This window comes from Hemitrygon akajei, chromosome 10 (genome assembly GCF_048418815.1).
Source record: "Hemitrygon akajei chromosome 10, sHemAka1.3, whole genome shotgun sequence".
NCBI lineage: Eukaryota > Metazoa > Chordata > Chondrichthyes > Myliobatiformes > Dasyatidae > Hemitrygon > Hemitrygon akajei.
Genome location: NC_133133.1, coordinates 3266547 through 3291473, shown reverse-complemented (window position 1 = coordinate 3291473; position 24927 = coordinate 3266547). Strand labels below are relative to the sequence as shown.

Below are 24927 nucleotides of genomic sequence, written 5' to 3'. Positions count from 1 at the left end.
CTTTCAATAATCACTAGATTCTGGAATGGATGTGGAGACTGAAAATTTGAAATATCATTCCACTCTTCAAGGAAGGAGAGAGACAGAAGAGAAGAAAGTCTAGGCCACTTAGTCTGATCTCAGTGGTTGTGAAGATGTTGGAGTTGATTGTTAAGGATGTGACTTTAGGAAACTTGGAGGCAGATGATAAAATAGGTCGTAGTCAAAGTAAAATCTTGCCTGGCAAATCTGTTGGAATTCTTTGAAGAAATAACAAGCAGGATAGACAAAGGAGAATTGGTTGATGTTGTGCACGTGGAATATCCGAAAGCCTTTGATAAGATGCCATACACAAGGCTGCTTAACAAGCTATGAGTACATAGAATTATAGGAAAGATTCTAGCATGGATAAAACAGTGTTTGATCGACAGGAGGCGAAGAGTGAGAATAACGGGTGGCTTTTCTGATTGGCTGCAGCTGACTAGTGGTGTTCCACAGGGGTCTGTGTTGGGACCAATTCTTTTTAACCATAAGACCATAAGATATAGGAGCAGAATTCAGCTATTTGGCCCATTGAGCCTGCTCTACCATTTCATCGTGGTTGATCCAATTTTCTCCTCAGCCCCAGTCTTCTGCCTTCTCCCCATATCCCTTCATGCCCTGACCAATCAAGAGTCTATCAGCCTCTGCCTTAAATGTACGTAAAGTCTTGGTCTCCGCAGCTGCCTGTGGCAATGAATTCCACAGATTCACCACTCTCTGGCTAAAGAAGTTCCTCCTCATCTCTGTTTAAAAAGGACATGCCTCTATTCCGAGGCTGTGTCCTCTGGTCTCAGGCTTCCCCACCATGCTCTCCACATCCACTCTGTCAAGGCCTTTCATCGTCCACTCAGTTTCAATGATGTCAGCCTCTTTCTTTTGAATTCTGGTAGATATCAGAATTAGAAACAGGATTATTATCACGAGCATGTGACATGAAATTTGTTAACTTAGCTGCAGCAGTTCAATGCATTACATAATACAGAAGAAAAAAACAAAATAAAATAATAATAATAAATAAATAACTAAATCAATTGCAGTATACATATATTGAATAGATTAAAAATTGTGCAATAAAACAGAAATACTAAATATTAAAAAAAGTGAGGTGGTGTCCAAGGGTTCAATGTCCATTTAGGGATCAGCTGGTAAAAGGGAAGAAGCTGTTCCTGAATCGCTGAGGCTTCTGTACCTCCTCCCCGATGACAACAGCAAGAAAAGGGCATGCCCTGGGTGCTGGAGGTCCTTAATAATGGACGCCATCAAATTCTCTTCATATGGCAAACTATTCAATCCTGGAATCATTTTCATAAATCTCCTCTGAATCCTCTCCAGTTTAAGATTATGAAGTTTCAATATTACATCCATGCATTTATATTCTGGTCCTCTTGAAATGAATGCTAATATTGGATTTGCCTTCCTCACCACAGAGTCAACCTGTAAATTAACCTTCAGGTGAGTCCTGCACAAGGGCTCACAATTTCCTTTGCATCTCAGTATTTGTATTTTCTCTCCATTTAGAAAATAATTCAACCCTTTCATTTCTTCTACCCAGCTGCATGACCATACACATCCCAACACTGTACTCCAGCTGCCATTTCTTTGTCCATTCTCCTAATCTGTCTAAGTCCTTCTGTAGCCTCTCTACTTCCTTAAAACTACCTGCCCCTCCACCTATCTTCATATCATCTACAAACTTTTTTTTATTTTTAAGGCAGAGGTTGATGGATTCTTGATTGGCCAGGACATGAAGGGATACGGAAAGAAGGCAGGAGATTGGGGCTGAGAGGAAAATTGGTGAGCCATGATGAAATGATGGAGCAGACTCGATGGGCCAAATGGCCTCACTCTGCTCCTATATCTTATGGACTGTGGTCTTAGGGGTCAAGGCTAATCCGCACTTGGAAATGCAGAGTAATACAGAATTCTTGTGTTCATGAGATCCTATCTAACTAATCTGATTGAGATTTTCAAAGAGGTATGGCAATATTTCAATGAGAACAGTTGCAGGCCTCAATGCTAAAGAAAATCATCAAAGGAAAGAAGGTTTGTCCAGCTATTGTACGTTAGAAACTCTTCCTTGAATATGGATTGTCCGGGCTGCGTTGCTTTGCTTATATGTTTTCCCCAGAGGACTGAAATAAGAACAGTTGTCATTTTGTGGAGAGGAAATACCAGGACATACATCATAATGTAAATTGGTTAAATAAGTTTCCCCACTGTACAGTTGACAGTGCCAACTGGTTGTCACTACAGACGGCTGTGATGAATTCTGTTCTGCAGTAATGAGATAATTAGCCTGCTGCACAGGAAGTGTTGGCAGTGTCAGATCTGCAGCGCCTGGCACCTCTGGGAGGAAAACTTCGTTCCCTTCTGGTTCATCAGAGCTGGGCATGAAACTGTTCTACGCCATCATACTGTCAATATTAGCTGTTTTTTTGAATGACTCTATATTTACTGCTATCGTATATGTCCTAAACGTGCCTTGTGCTGTATATGACTGTTGGTACTGTGTTTTGGATCTTGGGCCCTGGACTCACACTGTTTCATTTGGTTGTATTCATGGGTATTCATGTATGGTTCAATGACAATTAAACTTGAACTTGGCCCTTATTCCCCCACCCCTCCCCTGACTGGATGCCTGACTCTGTGGTCTCATTCCCCAGAGTGAAGCACAGCACCACTGAAACTATTACTGGGCACTTCATGGCTCTTGAAACATCATAAAATGTCAGGGGCATATGCCTCTGTGAGGTGTATTCCCCTGTATGAGTGGCATCTTCCCATGTGAGGTGCAATTCTCCTTGCTGGGGGCAATCCCCCCCATCAGGGCACTTTCCTGTGAGGGATCTTTCCCCATGTCAGGGACATTGCTCCTTGTGAGATGTATTTTTCATGTGAGGGGCATTTCCTGCTGTCAGGGGCATTTTCCTGTGTAAGGTCATTTCCCGTGTACATGTACGATGCAAGTTCAGAGGCAGAATACTGCGAAGCTTTGCAAAGGTCCTTTTGGATACTCCCAGATTTTAACATTGTGCTGCTGGAGTGGGTGGGCTGTGTAGGAGGGGGTTAAGGAGGAGCACAATACACTTCCACACTTCTTGGAGTGGTCCTTGGATAGGAAAAGCGTGGAGGGACAGAACACAGAACATTACAGCACACTACAGGCACTTCAGCCCTCAGTGTTGAGCTGACCTTGTACCCTGCTCTAAGATCAAAGTAACACTTCCCTGCACTTTCTATCATACATGTGCCTAAGAGTCTTTTAAATGCCCCTAATGTATCTGCCTCTACCACCGCCCCTGGTAGGGCTTTCTCTGCACCCATCACTCTGTGAGGGGTTGCTCCACACTAGTATATTTCCTGTAATACCATGAGCTCCTAGCTTGTTAAGCAGCCTCATGTGTGGCACCTTGCCAAAGGCCTTCTGAAAATCAAAGTGCACAACATCAACATCAACATGAAGCCACATCCTTACCAATCAATTCCAACTTCTTCCCAACCACTGAGGTCAGAACAATTGGCCTATAATTTACTTTCTTCTACCTCTCTCCCTTCTTGAAGAGTGGAGTGACATTGCAATTTTCCAGTCTTCCAGAACCATTTCTGAATACAGTGATTCTTGAAAAATCATTATTAATGCCCCCATGATCTCTTCAGCTACCTCTTTCAGAACCAATCTGGTCCAGGTGATTTATCTACCTTGAGACCTTTCAGTTTCCCAAGCACTTTCTCCCTAGTAATGGCAACATCACACACTCCTGACTCCCAACACGCTGGAACTTCCACCATACTGCTAGTGTCTTCCATAGTGAAATCTGATGCAAAATGCTGATTCAGATTGCCTGCCATTTCTTTGACCCCATTACTGCCCCTCCACCATTATTTTCCAGTGGTCTACTTTACACTTTATGTATCTAAAGAAACTTTGGTAGCCTCAATAATAAAATTGGCCAGCTTACTTTTGTATTCCATCGTTTTCCTTCTTTATGACTTTCGTAGTTGCCTTCTGTTGGTTTTTAAAAGCTTCCCATTGCACTAACTTCTCACTAATTTTTGCTCAATTATATGCCCTCTTTTATGTTAGATTTGACTTCTCTTGTTTGCCACTGTTGTGTCATCTTGCCTTTAAAATACTTCTTCCTTTTTGGGATGTATATATCCTGTGCCTTCTGAATTGCTTCCAGAAATTCCAGCCATTGCTGCTCTGCCATTATTTCTGCCGGTGTTCTTTTCCAATCAATTTTGGCCAATGCCTTCTCATGACTCTGTAATTCCCTTTACTCTACTGCAAGGCAGATACATCTGACTTTAGCTTCTCCTTCTCAAATCTCACAGTGAACTTGATCATACTATGATCACTTAATCCTAAGGGTTTTTTTTAAACCTTAAGTTCTCTATTCAATTCATTTGCCTATTCCTTTCTCATGCTGTCATACCTGAGTCTGGTGGGAGAGTGATCAACCTCCTCCAGATATCTGGGGAAAATGAACTGAAGGAGAGAGATTTTTCCTAGTAATGCAGTTGAGAGGACAGGAGTGTAATGAGAGTAGGAGAGTACTCCTACTGATACCACAGTTGCACTGGAAGGAAACCTCACTAAATCCAGTGGTGTGGGAGAAACATTATTCTAACCTTCATGGCAGGGATCTGAGTGGGTCAGGATGAAGGCTGAATTTACACAATGTACAGCTGAGGTCCGTGAATTCACTTGGATTCTGCCTCTCCACACTCATAATGGAGAGCATTTTGACTAGTGGCATCACAGCCGAGTGGGATGGCTCTATTACACAGGATCAAAAGAGCTGGCAGAGGGCTGTAGACTCAGCCAGTTCCATCCTGGTTACAGCCATCCCCATCAATGAGTACATTTTCAAGAGGCGGACCTTCAAAAAGGAGCCATCCATCACTAAGAACCCTTATCATTTGGAACCTACTGTCATCTCATTACTACCTTCGGGGAGGACTTACAGGAGCCTAAACACAAACATCAATATTTTAAGAAAAGCTTCTTCCCCTCCACCATCTGATTTCTGAACAGTCTATGAACTCACGAATGCTTTCTTTTACATTGTCTGTTGTTGTGATTCAGTAATTTTCATGTCTTTGCACTGTATGGCTATAACAAGACAACAAATTTCACATCATCTCATTCTGATTCTGATCCCTTGACTTGTACCAGACTCACATGCAGGTTAGACAAAGGGACGTCCTTCTCCCAAGAGCAAGAGTGAATCAGCCAGTTGTTTCCCAGACCTGTGACTAGTGTCATGTGCCATACAACCTCTTCCCCTTCCTTTCCATCCTGAGCCTGAAACTGTTTACTTCCCTCCATGGATATTGCCTGACCTGCTGCACATTCCGAATGATAAAGGTCCTCCAGCATTTTGTGTGTGTTGCTGTGAATTTCCAGCATCTGCAGAATCTCTTGTTTCTGATCAGAAACTGGGAGTGTAGCCCTGTTGTCACCTCTATCACTTTGTTTTTCTTTGTAAGAAGGGATAGTAGTCAAGCCCTGCCACAGCTGTTAAGCAACCTTCAGTGATTCATTGGGTCCCGAAATGCCACCACATGTGAGATGACTTTCCGAATATCATGCCTAGACCTCTTGTATCTTACATGGTCACCAGATCTCAATGCCACTGATATGGCCATTGGCAGATTGCAGATCTCATTGTTCATCCAGAGCTTCTGGTTGACTGCTATTCTCTTCTGTTCCCTACCCTTCTGAGCCACAGGGCCAGACTCAGTGCCAGAGGCACAGCCACTGTTGCTTCCCCCAGGTAGCTTGTTCCCCCCTCCAACAGTACACAAAATGGAGCATTTATCATTAGGGGATGGCCATAGGGGTGCTTCCCACTACCTGACGCTTTCCCTTCCCTCTCCTGGCAATCACCCACTTATCCATCTCCTGTGGCCCCAGTGTGTCCACCTACCTGTAGCTTCTATTGATCACTTCTTCACTTTCCCTAATAAGCTAACGGTCATCAATCTGCAGCTCCAGTTCCCTAACTTGGTCTCTAAGGAGCTGCAGCTTAATGCACCTGGCACAGATGTGGCCATCAAGGAGGCTGGAAGTCATCTGGATATCCCATATCTGACACCCAGAGCAGAAATCTGGCCTTGCAGTCCTACGTACTATTCTTAAGTTAGAGGGAAAAAAAAGATATGGAAGTAACTTACCTCCTTGCCTTGCCTTGGCCTGTCATCGCTGAAGCCCCAGTGAGCCAAAGCCCTACCACTCTGACTCACACTACTCCAATGACTGCTCCTTCGATGACCGCTCCACTAGGCAGTGTCTCCCTTTTATCCCGGAACCTTCTCAGTGGCCTTGCGTGATGATGAGCTACTGCGTCGGCACCCTTCTCCCAATAGAAGAATGGGGGACTTTGCAGGAGGGAAGGGTTAGATTGATCTTGGAGTAGGTTAAAAGGTCGACACAACATCATGGGCCCAAGGGCCTGTACTGTGTGGTATATACTACATTCAGTAACATCCTGAGCAACTACTGATGAAGCAAAACAAATAATATTTTGTTTTTCTGCCTTTCTGAACAGGAACACTTCACCCCTGAGTGTCGGTTCAAGGAGTCAGTGTTTGAAAACTACTATGTGACCTACTCGTCCATGTTGTACAGACAGCAACAGTCCGGCAGAGGTTGGTACCTGGGCCTCAACAAGGAGGGCGAAATCATGAAGGGGAACCACGTGAAGAAGAACAAACCAGCCGCCCACTTCCTCCCCAAACCACTAGAGGGTAATGACACATTTCCTTTGTTTACACTTCTGCTGTCGGTGTTGTTTACACTTGTGGTGGAGCCTTTGACCATTGGACCATAAGAAAGAAGAGCAGAATTAGGGCACTCATCACATTGAGCCTTCGCCACCACTCCATCATGGTTGATTTATTATTCCCTCTCATTCTCATTCTCCTGCCTTCTTCCTGTAACCTTTGATAACCTGATTAAGCAAGAATCCATCAACCTCCGTTTTAAATGTCTCCAATGATAATATATACCCAGCCCCATCATCAAGGACATCTTCAAAAGGTGGTGCCTCACGAAGACATGCTCTGAACTTATTGCTACCACCAAGAAGGAGGTACTTGACTGAAGACACACACTCAAAAAAAGTAATGAAGAAACTGGGGCAGTCGTCCTGTGAGACACTGGATTGCATAGAGAGAGAGAGAAAGAGTTTAAAAGAAGCAAGTGGAAATTGTTGGCCCATTTTGCATGCCACAGTCCCAAGGAGACACCAGATTGCATAGATTGAGAGAGAGTTTAAAAGAAGAGTAAAAGTTTGAGAGTACAGAGTTTGTAGGTTCTTCTCAGAATCAAAGGCAAAGATAACAGGTTTATGGAACCTTGGTTTTTGAGAGATAGAAACATAGAAAACCTACAGCAGCATAGTGTTGCAGGGGAAGCCAAGGAATGATAGGAGATGGTTGCCTCTCTGACTGGAGGCCTGTGGCCAGTGGTGTGCTGCGGGGAATGGTGCTGGGTCTGTTGTTTGCTATCTGTATCAGCGATCTGGATGATAATGTGATAAGCTAGATCAGCAACTTTGTGGAAGACACCAAGATTGGGGGTTTCTCCCACCCTCTCCCTCTCCCACACACTCCCTCCTTCTGCCTTTCCCACCCTTTCCCTCTTCCACACTCCCCCTCCTTCTGCCTCTCCCACCCCCTCCCTCCCCCACCCTCCCTCTTCCACACTCCCCACTTCTGCCTCTCCCACCCCCTCCCTTTCCCACACTCTCCCTCTCCCACCCCTTCCCTCTCCCACCATCTCCCACACTCCCCCTCCTTCTGCCTCTCCCACCCCCTTTCTCTCCCACCCTCTCCCTCTCCCACCATCTCCCACACTCCCCCTCCTTCTGCCTCTCCCACCCCCTCCCTCCCCCACCGTCTCCCTCTTCCACACTCCCCACCTGCCTCTCCCACCCCCTCCCTTTCCCACACTCTCCCTCTCCCACCCCTTCCCTCTCCCACCATCTCCCACACTCCCCCTCCTTCTGCCTCTCCCACCCCCTTCCTCTCCCACCCCCTCCCTCCCCCACCGTCTCCCTCTTCCACACTCCCCACTTCTGCCTCTCCCACCCCCTCCCTTTCCCACACTCTCCCTCTCCCACCCCTTCCCTCTCCCACCCTCTCCCTCTCCCACACTCCCCCTCCTTCTGCCTCTCCCACCCCTCCCTCCCACCCCCTCCCACTCCACACCCCCTCTTCCACACTCCCCCTCCTTTTCCCACCCTCTCCCCTTCCACTCCCATCCCCTCCCTCTCCCACACTCCCCCTTCCACTCCCACCTCCTCCCTCTCCCACACTCCCCCTCCCTCTCCCACCCTCTCCCTCTGCCATTCCAATCCTCCCTCACTCTCACTTCCCATCCCATCCTGCCATTGCTTCTCCCACCCTTTCTTTATCTCTCCCCACTTTCTCCACACCTCCCACCACCTTCTCTCAGCCTCTTCTATCTTCCCTCTGTTTCCCCAACCCTCTCCATACCTCCCACCTCTCTCCCATCCTCCCCAATCTTACCAAAGTACTTCTATTCTTCTTCTAACTGGATATGTACGACACCATTCCCAATTCCACGCACCTTCCAAACCGCACTTGCAATATTTTGTTCAGTTCTGGTCACCTCAATATAGTAAGGACATGAAGGCTTTAGAGAGGGTACAGAGTAGAATCACCAGGATGCTGCCGGGATTAGAGATCATGTCTGATGAGGATAGGCTGAGTGAGCAGGGCTTTCTCTTTGGAGTGAAGGAGGGTGAGAGGTGACCTGATAGAGGTGTACAAGATGATGAGAGGCATAGATAGAGTGGACAGCCAGAGGCTTTTCCCAAGGCAGAAATGGCTAATACAAGAGGGCATAATTTTAATGGGATTGGAGGAAAATGTTGGGGACGTCAGAGGTAAGATTTTTACGCTGAGAGTGGTGAGTGTGTGGTATGCCCTATCAGGGGTGGTGGTAGAGACAGATATGTACATTAGGGGCATTTAAGGTCACATGGATGATAGAAAAATGGAGAGTTATGTAAGAGGGAATGGTTAGATTGATCTTGGAGTAAGTTAAAAGGTCAGCACAACTTTATGGGCTGAATGGCCTGTTCTGTGCTGTTCTCTTCTGAGTTCTATGTAACATATACCTTGGGGTGAGGAAGGCAAATGCCATGTTAGCATTCATTTCAAGAGGTCTAGAATACAAGAGCAAGGATGTGATGCTGAGGCTTTAGAAGGCACCGGTGAGGACTCACATTGAGTTCTGTGAACAGTTTTAGGCTCGTCATCTTAGAAAAGATGTGCTGGCTTTGGAGAGGGTCCAGAGGAGGCTCACAAGGATGATTCCAGGAATGAAAGGGTTATCACACGAGGAATGTTTGATGGCCCTGGGTCTGTACTCACAGTAATTCAGAACAATGAGGGGGGGATCTCATTGAAAGCTTTCGAATGTTGAAAGGCCTAGACAGAGTAGATGTGGAAAGGATGTTTCCCATGGTGGGGGAATCTAGGACAAGAGGGCACAGCCTCAGGCTGGAGGGGCACCCTTTCAAAACAGAGATGCAGGGAAATTTCTTTAGCCCAAGGGTGGTGAATTGGTGGAATTTCTTGCCACATACAGCTGTGGCGGCCAGGTTGTTGGGTGTATTTAAGGCAGAGATTGATAGGTTCTTGATTGGACATGGCATCAAAGGTTACAGAGAGAAGTCTGGGAACTGGGGTAGAGGAGGAGAAAAAAAGATCAGCCATGATTGAATGGTGGAGCAAACTCAATAGGCCAGATGGCCTAATTTTGCTCCTATGTCTTATGGCATCACGGTAGCATAGTGGTTAGTGTGACAGTATTACAGTTTGGGGCATTGGGGTTCAAGTTCAATCCTGGCATCCTCTGTTGGAGGTTGTATGTCCTAGCCGTGGAATGTGGGTGCTCCGGTTTCCTCCTATAGTCCAAAGACCTACCAGTTAGAAGGTTAATTGGTCATTGTAAATTATCGTATGGTTAGGCTAGGGTTAAATCAGGGGTTGTCAGTGACACGGCTCAAAGGGCCTATTCCACACTCTGTGTCTCTAAATAAATAAATAATATACACGCACCTGGGGAGAAGCTGAGAGTGGCTTCAGCTTCATTTTCAGTGCAGTTCAGGGAGCTGATGTCATGTCTCCTGAAGTGAGAAGTGTAATCTCAGGATGGTCGGGTGAACCGGGCTCAAAGGTCATGGCTCTCACGATGAAGCTCCATCATCTTCCAGTATTCACAATAAAAACAAAGGAAGTTGCCCTCAGACTTAATGTGTTTGAAACAAAATCAAAAGATATAAAAAGCATCAAGGTGGTAACTTGGCATGGCTGGCCTGCAGAGATTAAATTCCCTCACTGGTATTCTGTGTCCTCTGACCTTCTGTCCATCTGCCTGATGTCTTCTGATAGTGCTGGCAATCCGGGTGAATAACTTTAACACTGAGGAGAGTAAGATTCATCCAGAATACCTTAGAAAGCTTTGATTCATTTCTCAGAATCCATGATCAGCAAACACAGGAAATTACAATACTGTGTTCTTCCTCATTCATTTGACTTTAAGCGTGGAAATATTTATTGAAGAAATGACTGAGAGGAGTTTCCACAGCTCCCCAGCCTCAGGATCCAGCTATCAGCTGTAGTTCACGTCAGGAGGGTAAACATTGAAACATTCTCTTTCTGACTATATCCACAAGCATCATCTGATTGAAATGTTAGCTTGTGTGTGTATATCTCTGTCTCTCCCCACCCACAGACGCTCCCTCAGCTGAGGACAATTGAGAGCATTTTCTGCTCTGAGTTCAGCCACTGAATAGAGGAGTGTCCCTTTAGAATCAGAATCAGGGTTAAACTGGCATATATCATGAAATTTGTTAACTTTGCAGCAACAGTACAATGCAATACATAATAATAGAGAGAAAAACCTGAATTACACTGAGAGTCAGAATACTTATATTAAATACTTCAATTAAATAAGAAGTGCAAAAGAAAGCAGTGAGGTAGTGTTCATGGATTCAATGTCCATTCAGAAATCGGAAGGCAGAGGTGAAGAAGCCCCTCCCAGTATGACCCTCTCTCAGTAACACCCTCGGTACCAACCCACCCACAGTGTGACCTTCCCTCAGCACCACCCCCCATAGTGTGTCCCTCCCTCTGAACCAACCCTCCCACAGTGTGACCTTCCCTCAGCATCACCCCCCATAGTGTGTCCCTCCCTCTGAACCAACCCTCCCACAGTGTGACCCTCCCTCTGAACCAACCCTTCCACAGTGTGACCCTCCCTCTGAACCAACCCTCCCACAGTGTGACCCTCCCTCTGAACCAACCCTCCCATAGTGTGTCCCTCCCTCTGAACCAACCCTCCCACAGTGTGACCCTCCCTCTGAACCAACCCTTCCACAGTGTGACCCTCCCTCTGAACCAACCCTCCCACAGTGTGACCCTCCCTCTGAACCAACCCTTCCAGTCTGTGGAATGCTCTGCCTCAGAAGGCAGTGGAGTCCAATTCTCTGGATGCTTTCACGAAACAGTTACACAGAGCTGTTAAAGATAAGTGGAGTCAAGGGATATGGGGTGAAGACAGGGATGCGGTACTGATTGTGGATGATTGGCCATGATCACATTGAATGGCGGGTGCTGGTTCGGAGGGCCGAATGGCCTACCCCGTACCTATTGTCTATTGTGTCCCTCCCTTAGTACAACCCCTCCCACAGTGTGACCCTCCCTCAGTACCACCCCTCCCACAGTGTGTCCCTCCCTTAGTACCACCCCTCCCACAGTGTGACTCTCCCTCAGTACCACCTCTCCCACAGTGTGACCATCCCTCAATACCACCCCTCCCTCAGTGTGACCCTCCCTCAGTACCACCCCTCCCACAGTGTGACCCTCCCTCAGTACCCGCCCCTCCCACAGTGTGACTCTCCCTCAGTACTACCCCTCCCAAAATCTGACCCTCCCTCAGTACCGCCCCTCCCACAGTGTGACCCTCCCTCAGTACCTCCCCTCCCACAGTGTGACCCTCCCTCAGTACCACCCCTCCCACTGTGTGACCCTCCCTCAGTACCGCCCCTCCCACTGTGACCCTTCCTCAGTACCACCCCTCCCACAGTGTGACCCTCCCTCAGTACCACCCCTCCCACAGTGTGACCCTCCCTCAGTATCACCCCCCCCACAGTGTGACTCTCCCTCAGTACCACCCCTCCCAAAATCTGACCCTCCCTCAGTACCGCCCCTCCCACAGTGTGACCCTCCCTCAGTACCTCCCCTCCCACAGTGTGACCCTCCCTCAGTACCACCCCTCCCTCAGTACCACCCCTCCCATAGTGTGACCCTCCCTCAGTATCACCCCTCCCACAGTATGACCCTCCCTCAGTACCACACCTCCCACTGTGTGACCCTCCCTCAGTACCACCCCTCCCACAGTATGACCCTCCCTCAGTACCACACCTCCCACTGTGTGACCCTCCCTCAGTACCACCCCTCCCACAGTATGACCCTCCCTCAGTATCACCCCCCACAGTGTGACCCTCCCTCAGTACCACACCTCCCACTGTGTGACCCTCCCTCAGTACCACCCCTCCCACAGTGTGACCCTCCCTCAGTATCACCCCCCACAGTGTGACCCTCCCTCAGTACCACCCCTCCCACAGTATGACCCTCCCTCAGTACCACACCTCCCACTGTGTGACCCTCCCTCAGTATCACCCCCCCACAGTGTGACCCTCCCTCAGTATCACCCCCCCACAGTGTGACCCTCCCTCAGTACTGCCCCTCCCACAGTATGACCCTCCCTCAGTACCACACCTCCCACTGTGTGACCCTCCCTCAGTATCACCCCCCCACAGTGTGACCCTCCCTCAGTACTGCCCCTCCCACAGTGTGACTCTCCCTCAGTACCACCCCTCCCACTGTGTGACCCTCCCACAGTACCTCCCCCCACAGTGTGGCAATCGCTCAGTACCGCCCCTCCTACCATGTTACCCTCCCTCAGTACTGCCCCTCCCAAAGTCTGACTCTCCCTTAGTACCACCCCTCCTACAGTGTGACCCCCCCTCAGTACCACCCCACCCACTGTGTGACTCTCCCTTGGTACCTCCCCTCCCACAGTGTGACTCCCCAGTACCACCCCTCCCACAGTGTGACCCTCCCTCAGTACCACCCCACCCACTGTGTGACTCTCCCTTGGTACCTCCCCTCCCACAGTGTGACTCCCCAGTACCACCCCTCCCACTGTGTGACCCTCCCACAGTACCTCCCCCCACAGTGTGGCAATCGCTCAGTACCGCCCCTCCTACCATGTTACCCTCCCTCAGTACTGCCCCTCCCAAAGTCTGACTCTCCCTTAGTACCACCCCTCCTACAGTGTGACCCCCCCTCAGTACCACCCCACCCACTGTGTGACTCTCCCTTGGTACCTCCCCTCCCACAGTGTGACTCCCCAGTACCACCCCTCCCACAGTGTGACCCTCCCTCAGTACCACCCCACCCACTGTGTGACTCTCCCTTGGTACCTCCCCTCCCACAGTGTGACTCCCCAGTACCACCCCTCCCACAGTGTGACCCTCCCTCAGTACCGCCCCTCCCACAGTGTGACCCTCCCTCAGTACCACCCTCCCACAGTGTGACTCTCCCTCAGTACCACCCCTCCCACCATGTGACAATCCCTCAGTACCGCCCCTCCCACAGTGTGACTTTCCCTCAGTACCACCCCTCCCACTGTGTGACCCTCCCTCAGTACCTCCCCTCCCACAGTGTGACCCTCCCTCAATACCACCCCTCCCAAAGTGTGACTCTTCCTTAGTACCTCCCCACACACAGTATGACCCTCCCTCAGTACTGTCCCTCCCACAGTGTGACAATCCCACAGTATCACCCCTCCCACAGTGTGACCCCCCCAGTACCACCCCTCCCACAGTGTGACTCTCCCTCAGTACCACCCTCCCACAGTGTGACCCCCCCAGTACCACCCCTCCCACAGTGTGACTCTCCCTCAGTCCCACCCCTCCCACCATGTGACAATCCCTCAGTACCTCCCCTCCCACAGTGTGACTCTCCGTCAGTACCACCTCTCCCACAGTGTGACCCTCCCTCAGTACCTCCCCTCCCACCATGTTACCCTCCCTCAGTACTGCCCCTCCCACAGTGTGACCTTCCCACAGTATCACCCCTCCCACCATGTGACCCTCTCTCAGTACCACCCCTCCCACAGTGTGACAATCCCACATTATCACCCCTCCCACAGTGTGACCGTCCCTCAGTACCACCCCTCCCACAGTTACAATCCCTCAATACCACCCCTCCGACAGTGTGACTCTCCCTAGTACCACCCCTCCCACCATGTGACAATCCCTCAGTACAGCCCCTCCCACATTGTGAACTTCTACTGGGTCCCACTGCGGGGAATTTCAGCACCCTTGGGTGCTGCTGGACTGAAATCTGAATCAGTTCCTGACATTTCTCTTCATCACTCCTTGTTCACTGGATAAATGCTCTTTTTAACATTTGTTTTCATTCTGTGGAGCATGTTGGTGAAGTCGAAGTTAGATCAAGTTTTCCTTTCCATCTGTACAAAACATCTCCTTCAGCAGGATCACTTTTGCTTGCCTTCAATTTGATTACTAGTGATATTAAACCAGAATCAAGTTTAATATCGTTGGCATATGTCATGAAATTTGTTATTATCCAGCAGCAGTACAATGCAATACATCATGATCAAAACTATAAATTAATCTATATACATATTAAAAAGGTTAATTAAATAAGTAGTGCTGAAAGAGGAAAAAAAGTTATGAGGCAGTGTTCATGGGTTCAATGTCCATGCAGAAATCTGATGGCAGAAGGGAAGAAGATGTTCTTGATTTGTTGAGTGTGTGCTTTCAGGCCCCTGTACCTGCTCCCTCATGTTAGCAATGAGGACAGCATGCCCTCGTCAGTGGGGGCCCTTTGTGATGATTGCAGCCTTTATGAGGCATTGTTCCTTCAAAATGGTCCAGGGTGCTGGGGAGGCCAGTGCCCAGAATGGGGCTGGCTGAGTTTACAACTTTCTACAGCTTTTTCCAATCCTGTGCAGTGGCCCCTTGATACTAAACGGTGATCCAACCAGTTAGAAGGCTCTGTACATCTGTAAAAATTAGCATACCAAATCTCTCCAACTCCTAATGAAATGCAGATGCTGTCGTGCCTTCTTTGTAATTGCATCGTTATATTTGGCCCAGATTAGACACCCAGGAACGTGAAATTGTTCACCTTTTCCACTTCTGATCCTTCTGTGGGGAGTGGAGTGTGTTCTCTCGTCTTAAAGTTTCTGAAGTCCAGAGTCAGATCTTTGGTGTTACTGACACTGAGTGCAATGTTGTTGCTGCAATAGCACTCAACCAAATGATCACTCTTGCCCCTGTACGCCTTCTCGCCACTGTCTAAACTTCTGCCAGCAATAGTTGTATCATCAAAAAACTTATAGCCGATGGTTGAACTGTGCCTAGTTACACAATCATGGGTGTAGAGAGAAACTTCACCGTTTAGATGATAGTGGATGATCCTTCTTCTCAATGCCACCTTCCTGCATTGAATTCTGTGTGTCCTGACCCTCTTAATACCCTAAAGTCTATCATCCCAGTGGCGAGTCTCAAACAACCTCTGACAGCCAAGTCCAACTCCTGGCCTTCTCTTGTAGCTTAGGCGGAACCATTTCTACTGACAGGAGAAGGGGCAAAGGCAGGTTACTGCCATCTTAAAACCAGGCGTTCCGGGCAGATGGGGCTCATCAGCCGTGGGTGGCAGCTCATCTAGGAGAAGGAAAACTCTGATCTCAAACTCCTGCTGCTTTGCAGCTACACCCACTCATGGGGAAGGCTTTGCATGTAAACCCCAAGCTGGCATCCCTAAGGCAGTCCTACATTGAGTTCAACACTGACTGGCAACTCCTGCAACAGTGATGGTGCCAGCCTGTATCAGTCTCTGCCATTCCTTTAGATTCATCAGTTGTGTGGAGAGGAAGAGCCTCCTGCCTGGGCAATAGCTTGTTCTCCATATCGTACTGCCCTGGCTTGTGTACTAGTTTGCATATCATGTAGACAGCCATGACACAGTATGCATGATTGACCCCCACCAGACATGGCCTCAGTATCATTCCGCCATGAGTGATTCAGCATGGGAAACAGGCCCTTTGGCCAATTCATCTCTGTTCATCATGGTGCCCGCCACACTGGCCCAATGGCCCGTATTTGACCCATATCTCTCTAAACCCTCCAATCTATTGACTTCCCCAAATGCCATTTATATGTTGTCAACCACTGTCTCTAGCACCACCAGAAGTTGTCCCTCAGGTACCTTTCATCTTTCATTGATACCTGTGCTCTCTGATTTCAAAATTCAAGAATTCTGAATCTTCAATCTCTAGTTTTTAGTTGCCTTTCTCAGGAAAAAGAATATGTACATTCACCCTATTTATACCCCACATGATTTTAACACCTCTACAAGGTCATCTTTCAATCGCTTCTGTTCTAAGGAATAAAGTCTGAGCCAGTCCAAACTCTCCGCATAACTTAGCACCTCAGGTCCTAACGGAATCCTCATAGATCTTCTCTGCACTCTTTCCAGTGTAACGCAGAGTAACCAAAATTGTACACAATGCTCCAAGTGTGGCCTCACCAATATGTTGCACAACTGCAACAAAACATCATAACTCCCATACTCATTGTCCTAACTGATGAACCCAGTGTCCCAATAGGACAGGGTAGTGAAGAAGGCAGTTGACAGACTTACCTAAGAAAGGATGTGCTGGCGTTGGAGAGGGTCCAGTGGAGATTCATGAAAATGAAAGAGTTAATGTATGAGGAGTGTTTGATGGTTCTGGGCCTGTACTCACTGGAGTTTAGAAGAATGAGGGGGAAATCTCATCAAATATTGAAAGGCCTAGGTAGTTGGATATGAAGAGGATGTTTCCTGAGACCAGAGGGCAGAGCCTTAGTATAGAAGGACATCACCTTAGAACAGAAATGAGGAGGAATTTCTTTAACCAGAGGGTGGTAAATAAATCTGTGGAATTCATTGCCACAGGTGGCTGTGGAGATCAAGTCACTGGGTATATTTAAAGTGGAGTTTGATATTTTCTAGATTAGTAAAGGTACTGGAGAGTGGCAGGACAATGGGATTGAGAGGGATAATAAATCAGCATGATGAAATGGCAGAACAGACTTGAAGGCCAAATGGCCTAATTCTGCTTTTGTGTCATATAGTTTGTCTAGCTGTGACCCTGCTTTCAATCTTGTATCTTTGGTCTTGGCTAGACTCAGCCAAGAGCCTCCAAAGTCTCCTGAGTGGAGAATTTCACCAACTTCTGGATGATGAAATTTCTCCCGTTCTCAGCTCTAACTGGCAAAACCAACAGCCTGAGAGACCTACTTCAGAGCTCTCCAGCTTTCAGGAATACAACCCCACCCTTGTATCCTGTCCTTTTAGAACAGAAAAAGCCTACAAAATGTATTTGGCACAGGCCAGTCCATCATGGGTAAAGTGCTCACCAGCAGTGAGTGCACCTACATACAGCGCTGTTGCAAGAAAGCAGCATCCATCATCAAGGATCCCCACCTCGCAGCACACAGCTGCCATTGGGAGGGAAGTAAAGGAGCCTCAGGGCCTGCACCACCAGGTTCAGGAACAGTTATTACCCCTCAACCATCAGGTTCTTGAACCAGAGGGGATAACTTCACTCAGTATCACTGAGCTGTTACCACACCCTATGGACTCACTTTCAAGGGCTCTTTCATGTTTGATATTTCATGTCTAGTATTTATGGTGTATTTATTTGTTTATTTTTATTTATGTATTTGCATAATTTGTTGCTTTATGCACAGTGGTTATTTATCTGCTTGATGAGTGCAGTCTTTTATTGATTCAGTTGTGTTTCTCTGTATTTACTGCAAATGCCTGCTAGAAAATGAATCTCAGGGTTGTATATTGTGACGCTGATAATAAATTTACTTTGAACTTGCAATTTTGTAGGTTTGTTTGAGATTCTCTCCTGCTCTTCCATAGTCTAGTCAATACAGGCTTCAATAAGCCCATCTCACTACTTAAGCCATCCCACAGATTAGTCCCCCACTGTAACAAGAACATCTATCCTCAGATGAGGAGACCAGAACTGCACCCAATACGTATGGGTTTTACCAAGTCTGTGTGCAATTGCAACAACACATTCTTGCTCCTGGACTCAACTCCTCTTAAAACATTGAACATTACAGGCCTTTTGGCCACAGGGTTGTGACAGCAGGAATATTTTTGTAACTCCAAAGCATAACAGTAATTGAGAGGAAACATAGAGCCATGAATGTATGTCTTAGTATCATTTTACTGAAGCAAGATGTGCACATATGACATGGAGGCATAATGACTTATGCTATTCACATAATTTTACATAAAACCCATATGAATTATGTAAACAAATAAAAAATGCTTAATCAAATTATATATTTACAATATTACTGTAATATTAAATAGACAACATCAATCTTTTAACTAATTCTAAGATCAATCCACCATTTCCTCCTGCATAGCCCTTTATTTTTTAATTATCCATGTGCCTATCTAATAGTTTCTTAAATGCCCCTAACATTTCTGTCTCTACTACCACCCCTGGCAGGGTATCCCACACACCTGCCACTCTCAGTGTAAAAAGCTACCTCTGACATTCCCCAACCCCCCACCATTATACTTTCCTCCAATCTCCTTAAAATTATCCTCCCTAGTGTTAGCCATTTCTGCCCTGGGAAAAGTCTCTGGCTGTCCACTCTATCTATGCCTCTTATCATCTTGTACATGCCTATCAAGTCACCTCTCAACCTTAATGTAGGTACGTTAAGGAAGGTGTGGTTGGAATGAGAGTGCTGTAACTAATACAGTGCCAGAGAGGTTCGGAAACTGGATTTTCAAATGTGTGTTACACAGCAGATTTCCTGATGGAAATCTTCATACCAGCATTGGCCTCTGAGCAAGGAAAAGTGGCAAACTCTCCCAGAGGTTTTCATGTTCAGGAGGGTATACAATGCCTCTGAAATGAACCGAGATTTCTGACTTTTGCTTGCTTCTATCTGTCCCCATAACTATCACTCTCCTGTCACTATTGTTCTGCCTGCTAAGCCTTCGAATCGGTCACAATGCCACTGGCCTGGCAGCTTGATCGGTCATCCCCCCCAGGAGTATACTTGATGCTGAGTGGAGTGGCCACAGACTGCTTACTCCGCTTACTTCTCCTGGTGGTCACCCATTGGAAGGTTGCAAGCTGGGTGTGACCACCTCAGTAAAAGTTTCATCCATGAGGTTTTCAGCCTCCCAGATGCTGCTGAGTGCATCCAGCTCCAGTTCCAGTTCCTGACCATGTCAGTCAGGAACTCTTCCTGCAGATGTAGTCATCAAGGAGCCCATTAGATTTCCTGAAATCCCACATCTCACTGGAGAAGACCAGAGCCATAGATGTCAAAATAAATGGAACACAGAGTTAAAGAGGCAATTTGTCAAAAGGCCGAATGGCCCAATTCTACACCTGTGTCTTAATCCCCTGGAGATTGAATAGAAATGTTCTGTGAAGTGGTATTTGAATCTGTACTTGGTTTCTACAGCACAGAGCAGACATTATAAGGCCCAAGCAATATTGTCCTGCTTCCTTCACACAGAGTCAAGTTTATTATCACTGTCTTATATAAAACCATAAGATATAGGAGCAGAATTGGGCCATTTGGCACATTGAGTCTGCTCTGCCATTTTATCATGGCTGATCCAATATTCCTCTCAGCCCCAATCTCCTTCCTTCGCCCCATATCCCTTCATGCCCTGACCAATCAAGAATCTATCAACCTCTGCTTTAAATGTACATAAAGAATCGGCCTCCACAGTTACTCTCTGGCTAAAGAAATTCCTCCTCATCTCCATTTTAAAAGGATGCCCCTCGATTCTGAGGCTGTGTCCTCTGCTCTTAAACTCTCCCACCACAGCAAACATTCTCCCCACATCCGCTCTATATCAAATCATTTCATCATTTGATAGGCTTCAATGAGGTTATCCCTACTACTACATCGACTCAGGCCTTGTCTTGCTACTGGTACCACATAGCCCAGTACTACCGTCTCAGTTCGGGTTGTTGGCAACTCAGCCGGCACACCTCCAGTGCACTTCGGTTAACCAGGGAGGAGGGTGTAGGACTAAAAACAAAACCTGGCAAAGGACAGATGAACTCCTTGTGAGTCAACGGCCACCTACTGTCTGTGTGAGGAGTGGTGCGCCACACAGTCTTTTGTTTCACGCCTTGTCAGGCAAAGGCTTAAGGCATGGTTATCCCTCATTCCTCTGAATACTTGTGAATACAGACCCAGAGTCATCAAATACTCTTCATATGACAAGCTACTCAATACTAGAATCATTTTCATGAACCTCCTTTGAACCCTCACCAGTTTTAGCACAACCTTTCTAAGATAAGGGGGCCAAAACTGCTCACAATACTCCAGGTGAGGCCTCACCAGTGCTTCATAATGTCTCAGCATTATATTCTTGCATTTATATTCTAGTCCTCTTGAAATGAATGCTAACATTGCATTTGCCTTCCTCACCACCGGCTCTACCTGCAAAATAGCCTTTAGGGAATCCTACACAAGGACTCCCAAGTCTCTTTGCACCTCAGTTTTTGTACTTTTTCTCCAGTTAGAAAATAGTTAACTCTTTAATTTCTTCTACCAAAGTGTATGAACATGCACTTTCTGACACTGTATTCTATCTGCCATTTCTTTGCCCATTCTCCAAATCTGTCTAAGTCCTTCTGTAGCCTCTCCACTTCCTCAAAACCCCATGCCCCTCCCCATCTGTCTTCATATCGTCTGCAAACATTGCAACAAAACCATCAATTCCATCAACCAAATGATTGGCATGTAAAGTAAAAAGAATCGGTCTCAACAGAGACCCCTTTGGAACACCACTGGTCATCAGCAGCCAATCAGAAAAGGCTCCCTTTAAAGGTTCAAAGGTTCAATTTAATGTCAGAGAAATGTATACAATATACATCCTGAAATGCTTTCTCTTCACAACCATCCATGAAAACAGAGGAGTGTCCCCAAAGAATGAACAACGGTTAAATATTAGAATCCCAAAGTCCCCGCAGCTCCCCCTTTTCGCACGTAAGCAACAATCACCCCTCCCTCTCCCTCCCACTCCTTGCCTCATGCCACTCACCCACTGCTTTATCCACGCTAGAATCTTTCCTGGAATACCACGGGCTCGTACCTTGGTAAGCAGCCTCATGTGTGGCACCTTGTCAAAGGCCTTCTGAAAATCCAAGTACACAACATCAACTGATTCTACTTTATCTATCCTGCTTGTTATTTCTTCAAAGAATTCTAACAGATTTGTCAGGCAAGGTTTTCCATTGAGAAAACCATGCTGACTATAGCTATTGTACCAGGTGCTTTCAAGTACCCTCTGACCTCATCCTTAATAATCAACAACATCTTCCCAACCACAGTTTCCTTTCTTATGACATATGACATGAAATTTGTTGCTTTGCAGCAGCAGTTCAGTACACAGACAAAATTATCATAAATTATGAAATAAATTGTAGAACATAAGGAGATAATGTTCTTATGTTTCTAGGCTAATGTAAATGCAAGCAGGCTTTTTCCATTGAGGTTGGGTGGGACTACAACCAGAGGTCAAGGGGTAAGGGTAAAAGGTGAGATGTTTAAGGGGAACATGAGGGAAAACTTCTTCACTCAGAGGGTCATGAGAGTGTGGAACGAGCTGCCAGCACAAGTGGTCCATGCGAGCTTGATTTCAACTTTTCAGAAAAGTTGGGATAGGTACACGGATAGTCGGGCCATGGATGGCTATGGTCACAGTGTGGTTTCATGAGAGTAGGCAGTTTAAATGGTTTCAGCATGGACTAGATGGGCCAAAGGGTCTGTTTCTGTGCTGTACTTCTCGATGACCCTGACAGCTCAGAAATCTGATGTTGGAGGGGAAGAAGCTGTTTATGAAACTTTGAGAATGGGTCTTCAGGTTCCTGTACCCCCTCCCCATTGTTAGTAATGAGCAGAGAGTAGGCCCAGATGGTAAGGGTCTTTAGTGATGGATGCTGCCTTCTTGAGGCATCGCTCTGGGCAACACAGGAAGCGTGGCAACACCTACGGGTCACCCACTCAATCCTCACTGATTTAATTTGAGGCAAACAATGCATTTCACCGTGTTCCCGTGTTCCTATGTACATATGACCAATAAAGCTAATCATTATCTTTGTCCCACTGCTAAAAGACTATTGAATGGACCTCTTGTACCATAAGATGACGCATTGACTTCATCATGGCCTTGTAACAAACACAAAATGCAGGAGGATCTCAGCAGGCCAGGCAGCATCTATGGAGAGAAACACAGAGTCAACATTTTGGGCCGGGACCTGATGCCACCTGACTTGCACTTTGTGTCCTCTACCATTTGGTGTGTGTTTATGTTTTCCCTTGTACAACCTCAAAGCAATTTTAACACTGGTCTTCTCTTTCTTTCTTCCAGTTGCCCTCTACAGAGAGCCATCACTCCATGAGTTGGCGGAGGTTCTGTCACGCTCAGGTACCCCCACCAAAAGCAGAAGTGCCTCGGCCGTGCTAAACGGGGGCAAGGCAGTGAGTCAGACTGAATCAACGTAGCCAGCTGGAGGGACTGCCAGGTTCAGGCTCATCGCCAGTGGATGCTCTCAACCGATTACTAGCAGACACTCTCTTTCTGTTGTAAAATGACTCAGGAAACCAGCCACTGAGCTGGGTAGAGTCGCTCTCCTGTCAGCCTTTTAGGTCTTCTGGTTTTTCTGGGGGTGGATAAATCCTGATAATTTTAGCTGAGAAAGCGCTTGTGCAGCTCTCCAGACATCCTGGAGAGCCAACGGAACCTCATTTTGGAAAAGTGGCGCAGCAGAAGAAATGCCCCAAACATCCCGATGTCTGACTTCTCACTGGGAAAAGAATCATTAAAAGTATCACAGCCTGTTCGTCAGCCAAGAGCAAGTTACACTTCAACATTGAACACACACACACACACAAAGTTCAGACTACATTGGCTCTTACCAGAGGATTGTAGATACCTTTGGGTTTTACTAAAGGAATGAGGAGCACACAAAATCTAATTGCATCATGTTCTTGGCTCAGTGCTGTTCGGCCCCATCTGATACATTAGCATCTCCTTTCTTTTCTTCATAGGTAGTGTTCTGCTGTACTGCAGTTCGATAGTTTTTTATACTCCAACAAATTAATAGAATCTCTTTCAAAAGCTATTCAGGGTTGCTAACTCAAAAACAGACGGAATGAAGCCGCATCTCAGGCTAATTACTCCGTGGTTCAAATTGTAACTGAAAACAGTCTTGAGGAAAGGGTTTATAGATTTGTAGTAACAGTACTATATTAGAGTAACACCTAGAGTCCGGATATCTACTGGTTAGCAAATTTCACCCTTGTGACTTGTTCTCACCTTGTGATTTGCACTTTGACCTTTATTGTGGTGACTTTTATTCTTAAAGAAACTGTAGAGTTTTGGGTGACTTCATTTTTATAACAAAGAAGAAAGTCTTATTTGTAACACACTACCGGATATTCTTTTCTTGTGCTGGGCATGGTGGGAATTGTTGTGAATGAAGTTTCCTTTGGGGAATTTACCCGAAACACCTGCTACACAAAGGTTGTTGTTAATCTGTCTGTTAGCTTAGACTTTCATTTTGGTTTATTTGTTGCATGGGAGAAAGGTGGTGATAACGGAATAGAGCTGCATGACTTAGGATTTGTGTGTTAAACATGTTGGATAACCTGCTCAACGCATTTCATGGGTTATAATGACAAGCAGTTTCTCTGCTACTCTACTCTTGACTTGTTTATTATTTGTTGTACATACCAACAGATGCACTGAATAAAATATTTATATGAAGGTACAAAGTCTGCTCATTTGTGAGTGTGCACACACATGTGTGTGTGTGTGTGTGTGTGTGTGTGCGTGTATGCTTGCATATGTGTGTGTGCGTGTGTGCATTTGTGTGTGTGTATGTGTACGTGTGTGTGTGTGTGTGTGTGTGCGTGTGTGCGTGTGCGCGCATGTGAAGGATCTTGATCCGAAACGTCAACTCTATCCTTTCCATAGATGCTGCCTGACCTGCTGAGTTCCTCCAGCATGTTGTGTGTGTTGCTCTGAATTTCCAACAATTGCAGAATCTTTTGTGTTTATCATTTTCCCCCTTCCTTTCCAGTCCTGATGAAGAATCTCAGTCTGAACCGTTGCCTGTTTATTCCACTCTGTAGAAGCAGAAGCTCTGTGTTAAACCCAAAGAAAGATGCATATAGAATTGTAGAGTCATAGAACACAGGCTCCACTGCCCATCTAGTCCATGCTGAACCCGTTGGACACAACTTCGACCATATCCCTCCATGCCCCTCCTATCGACCTACCTATCCAAATTTCTCTTAACCTTTGAAATCCATCCCGCATCCACCACTTCTGCTGGCAGCTCGTTCTGCATTCTCACTAACCTCTGAATGGAGATCTTCGTCTTGGTCCTCTTAAATATTTCACCTTTCACCCTTAACCCATGACCTTTAATTCTAGTCTCACCAAACCTGAGGGGGGAAAGCCTGCATGAATTTGCTCTGTCTATACCCTCATAATTTTGTATACTGTACCTCTATCAAATATCTCTCATAAAGGGAATAAAGTCCTGACCTATTTATCCTTTCCCTGTGACTCATGTCATCAAGTTCTCTGCACTCTTTCAATTTTACTGTCCTGACATCTTTCCTGTGGGTAGGTGTTGAGAACCGCACATGATACACCAAATTAGGCCTCACCAATGTCTTACACAACTTCAACATAATATCTCAA

The 24927-nt window shown here is 46.6% G+C and overlaps 1 protein-coding gene across 5 annotated transcripts in view; it reads left to right on the top strand.

Annotated features, from left to right (window-relative positions):
• fgf13a (fibroblast growth factor 13a) overlaps positions 1-23990 on the top strand; it is a 489639-nt gene extending 465649 nt beyond the window's left edge. For all 5 annotated transcript variants that reach the window (XM_073057755.1, XM_073057751.1, XM_073057753.1 and 2 more), the window contains 2 exons: positions 6576-6774; positions 22585-23990. In XM_073057755.1, coding sequence (XP_072913856.1) covers positions 6576-6774; positions 22585-22718 — 333 coding nt within the window. In that variant the 3' untranslated portion in view covers positions 22719-23990. The remainder of the gene's footprint in view (positions 1-6575; positions 6775-22584) is intronic.
• Positions 23991-24927: the final 937 nt, after the last annotated feature.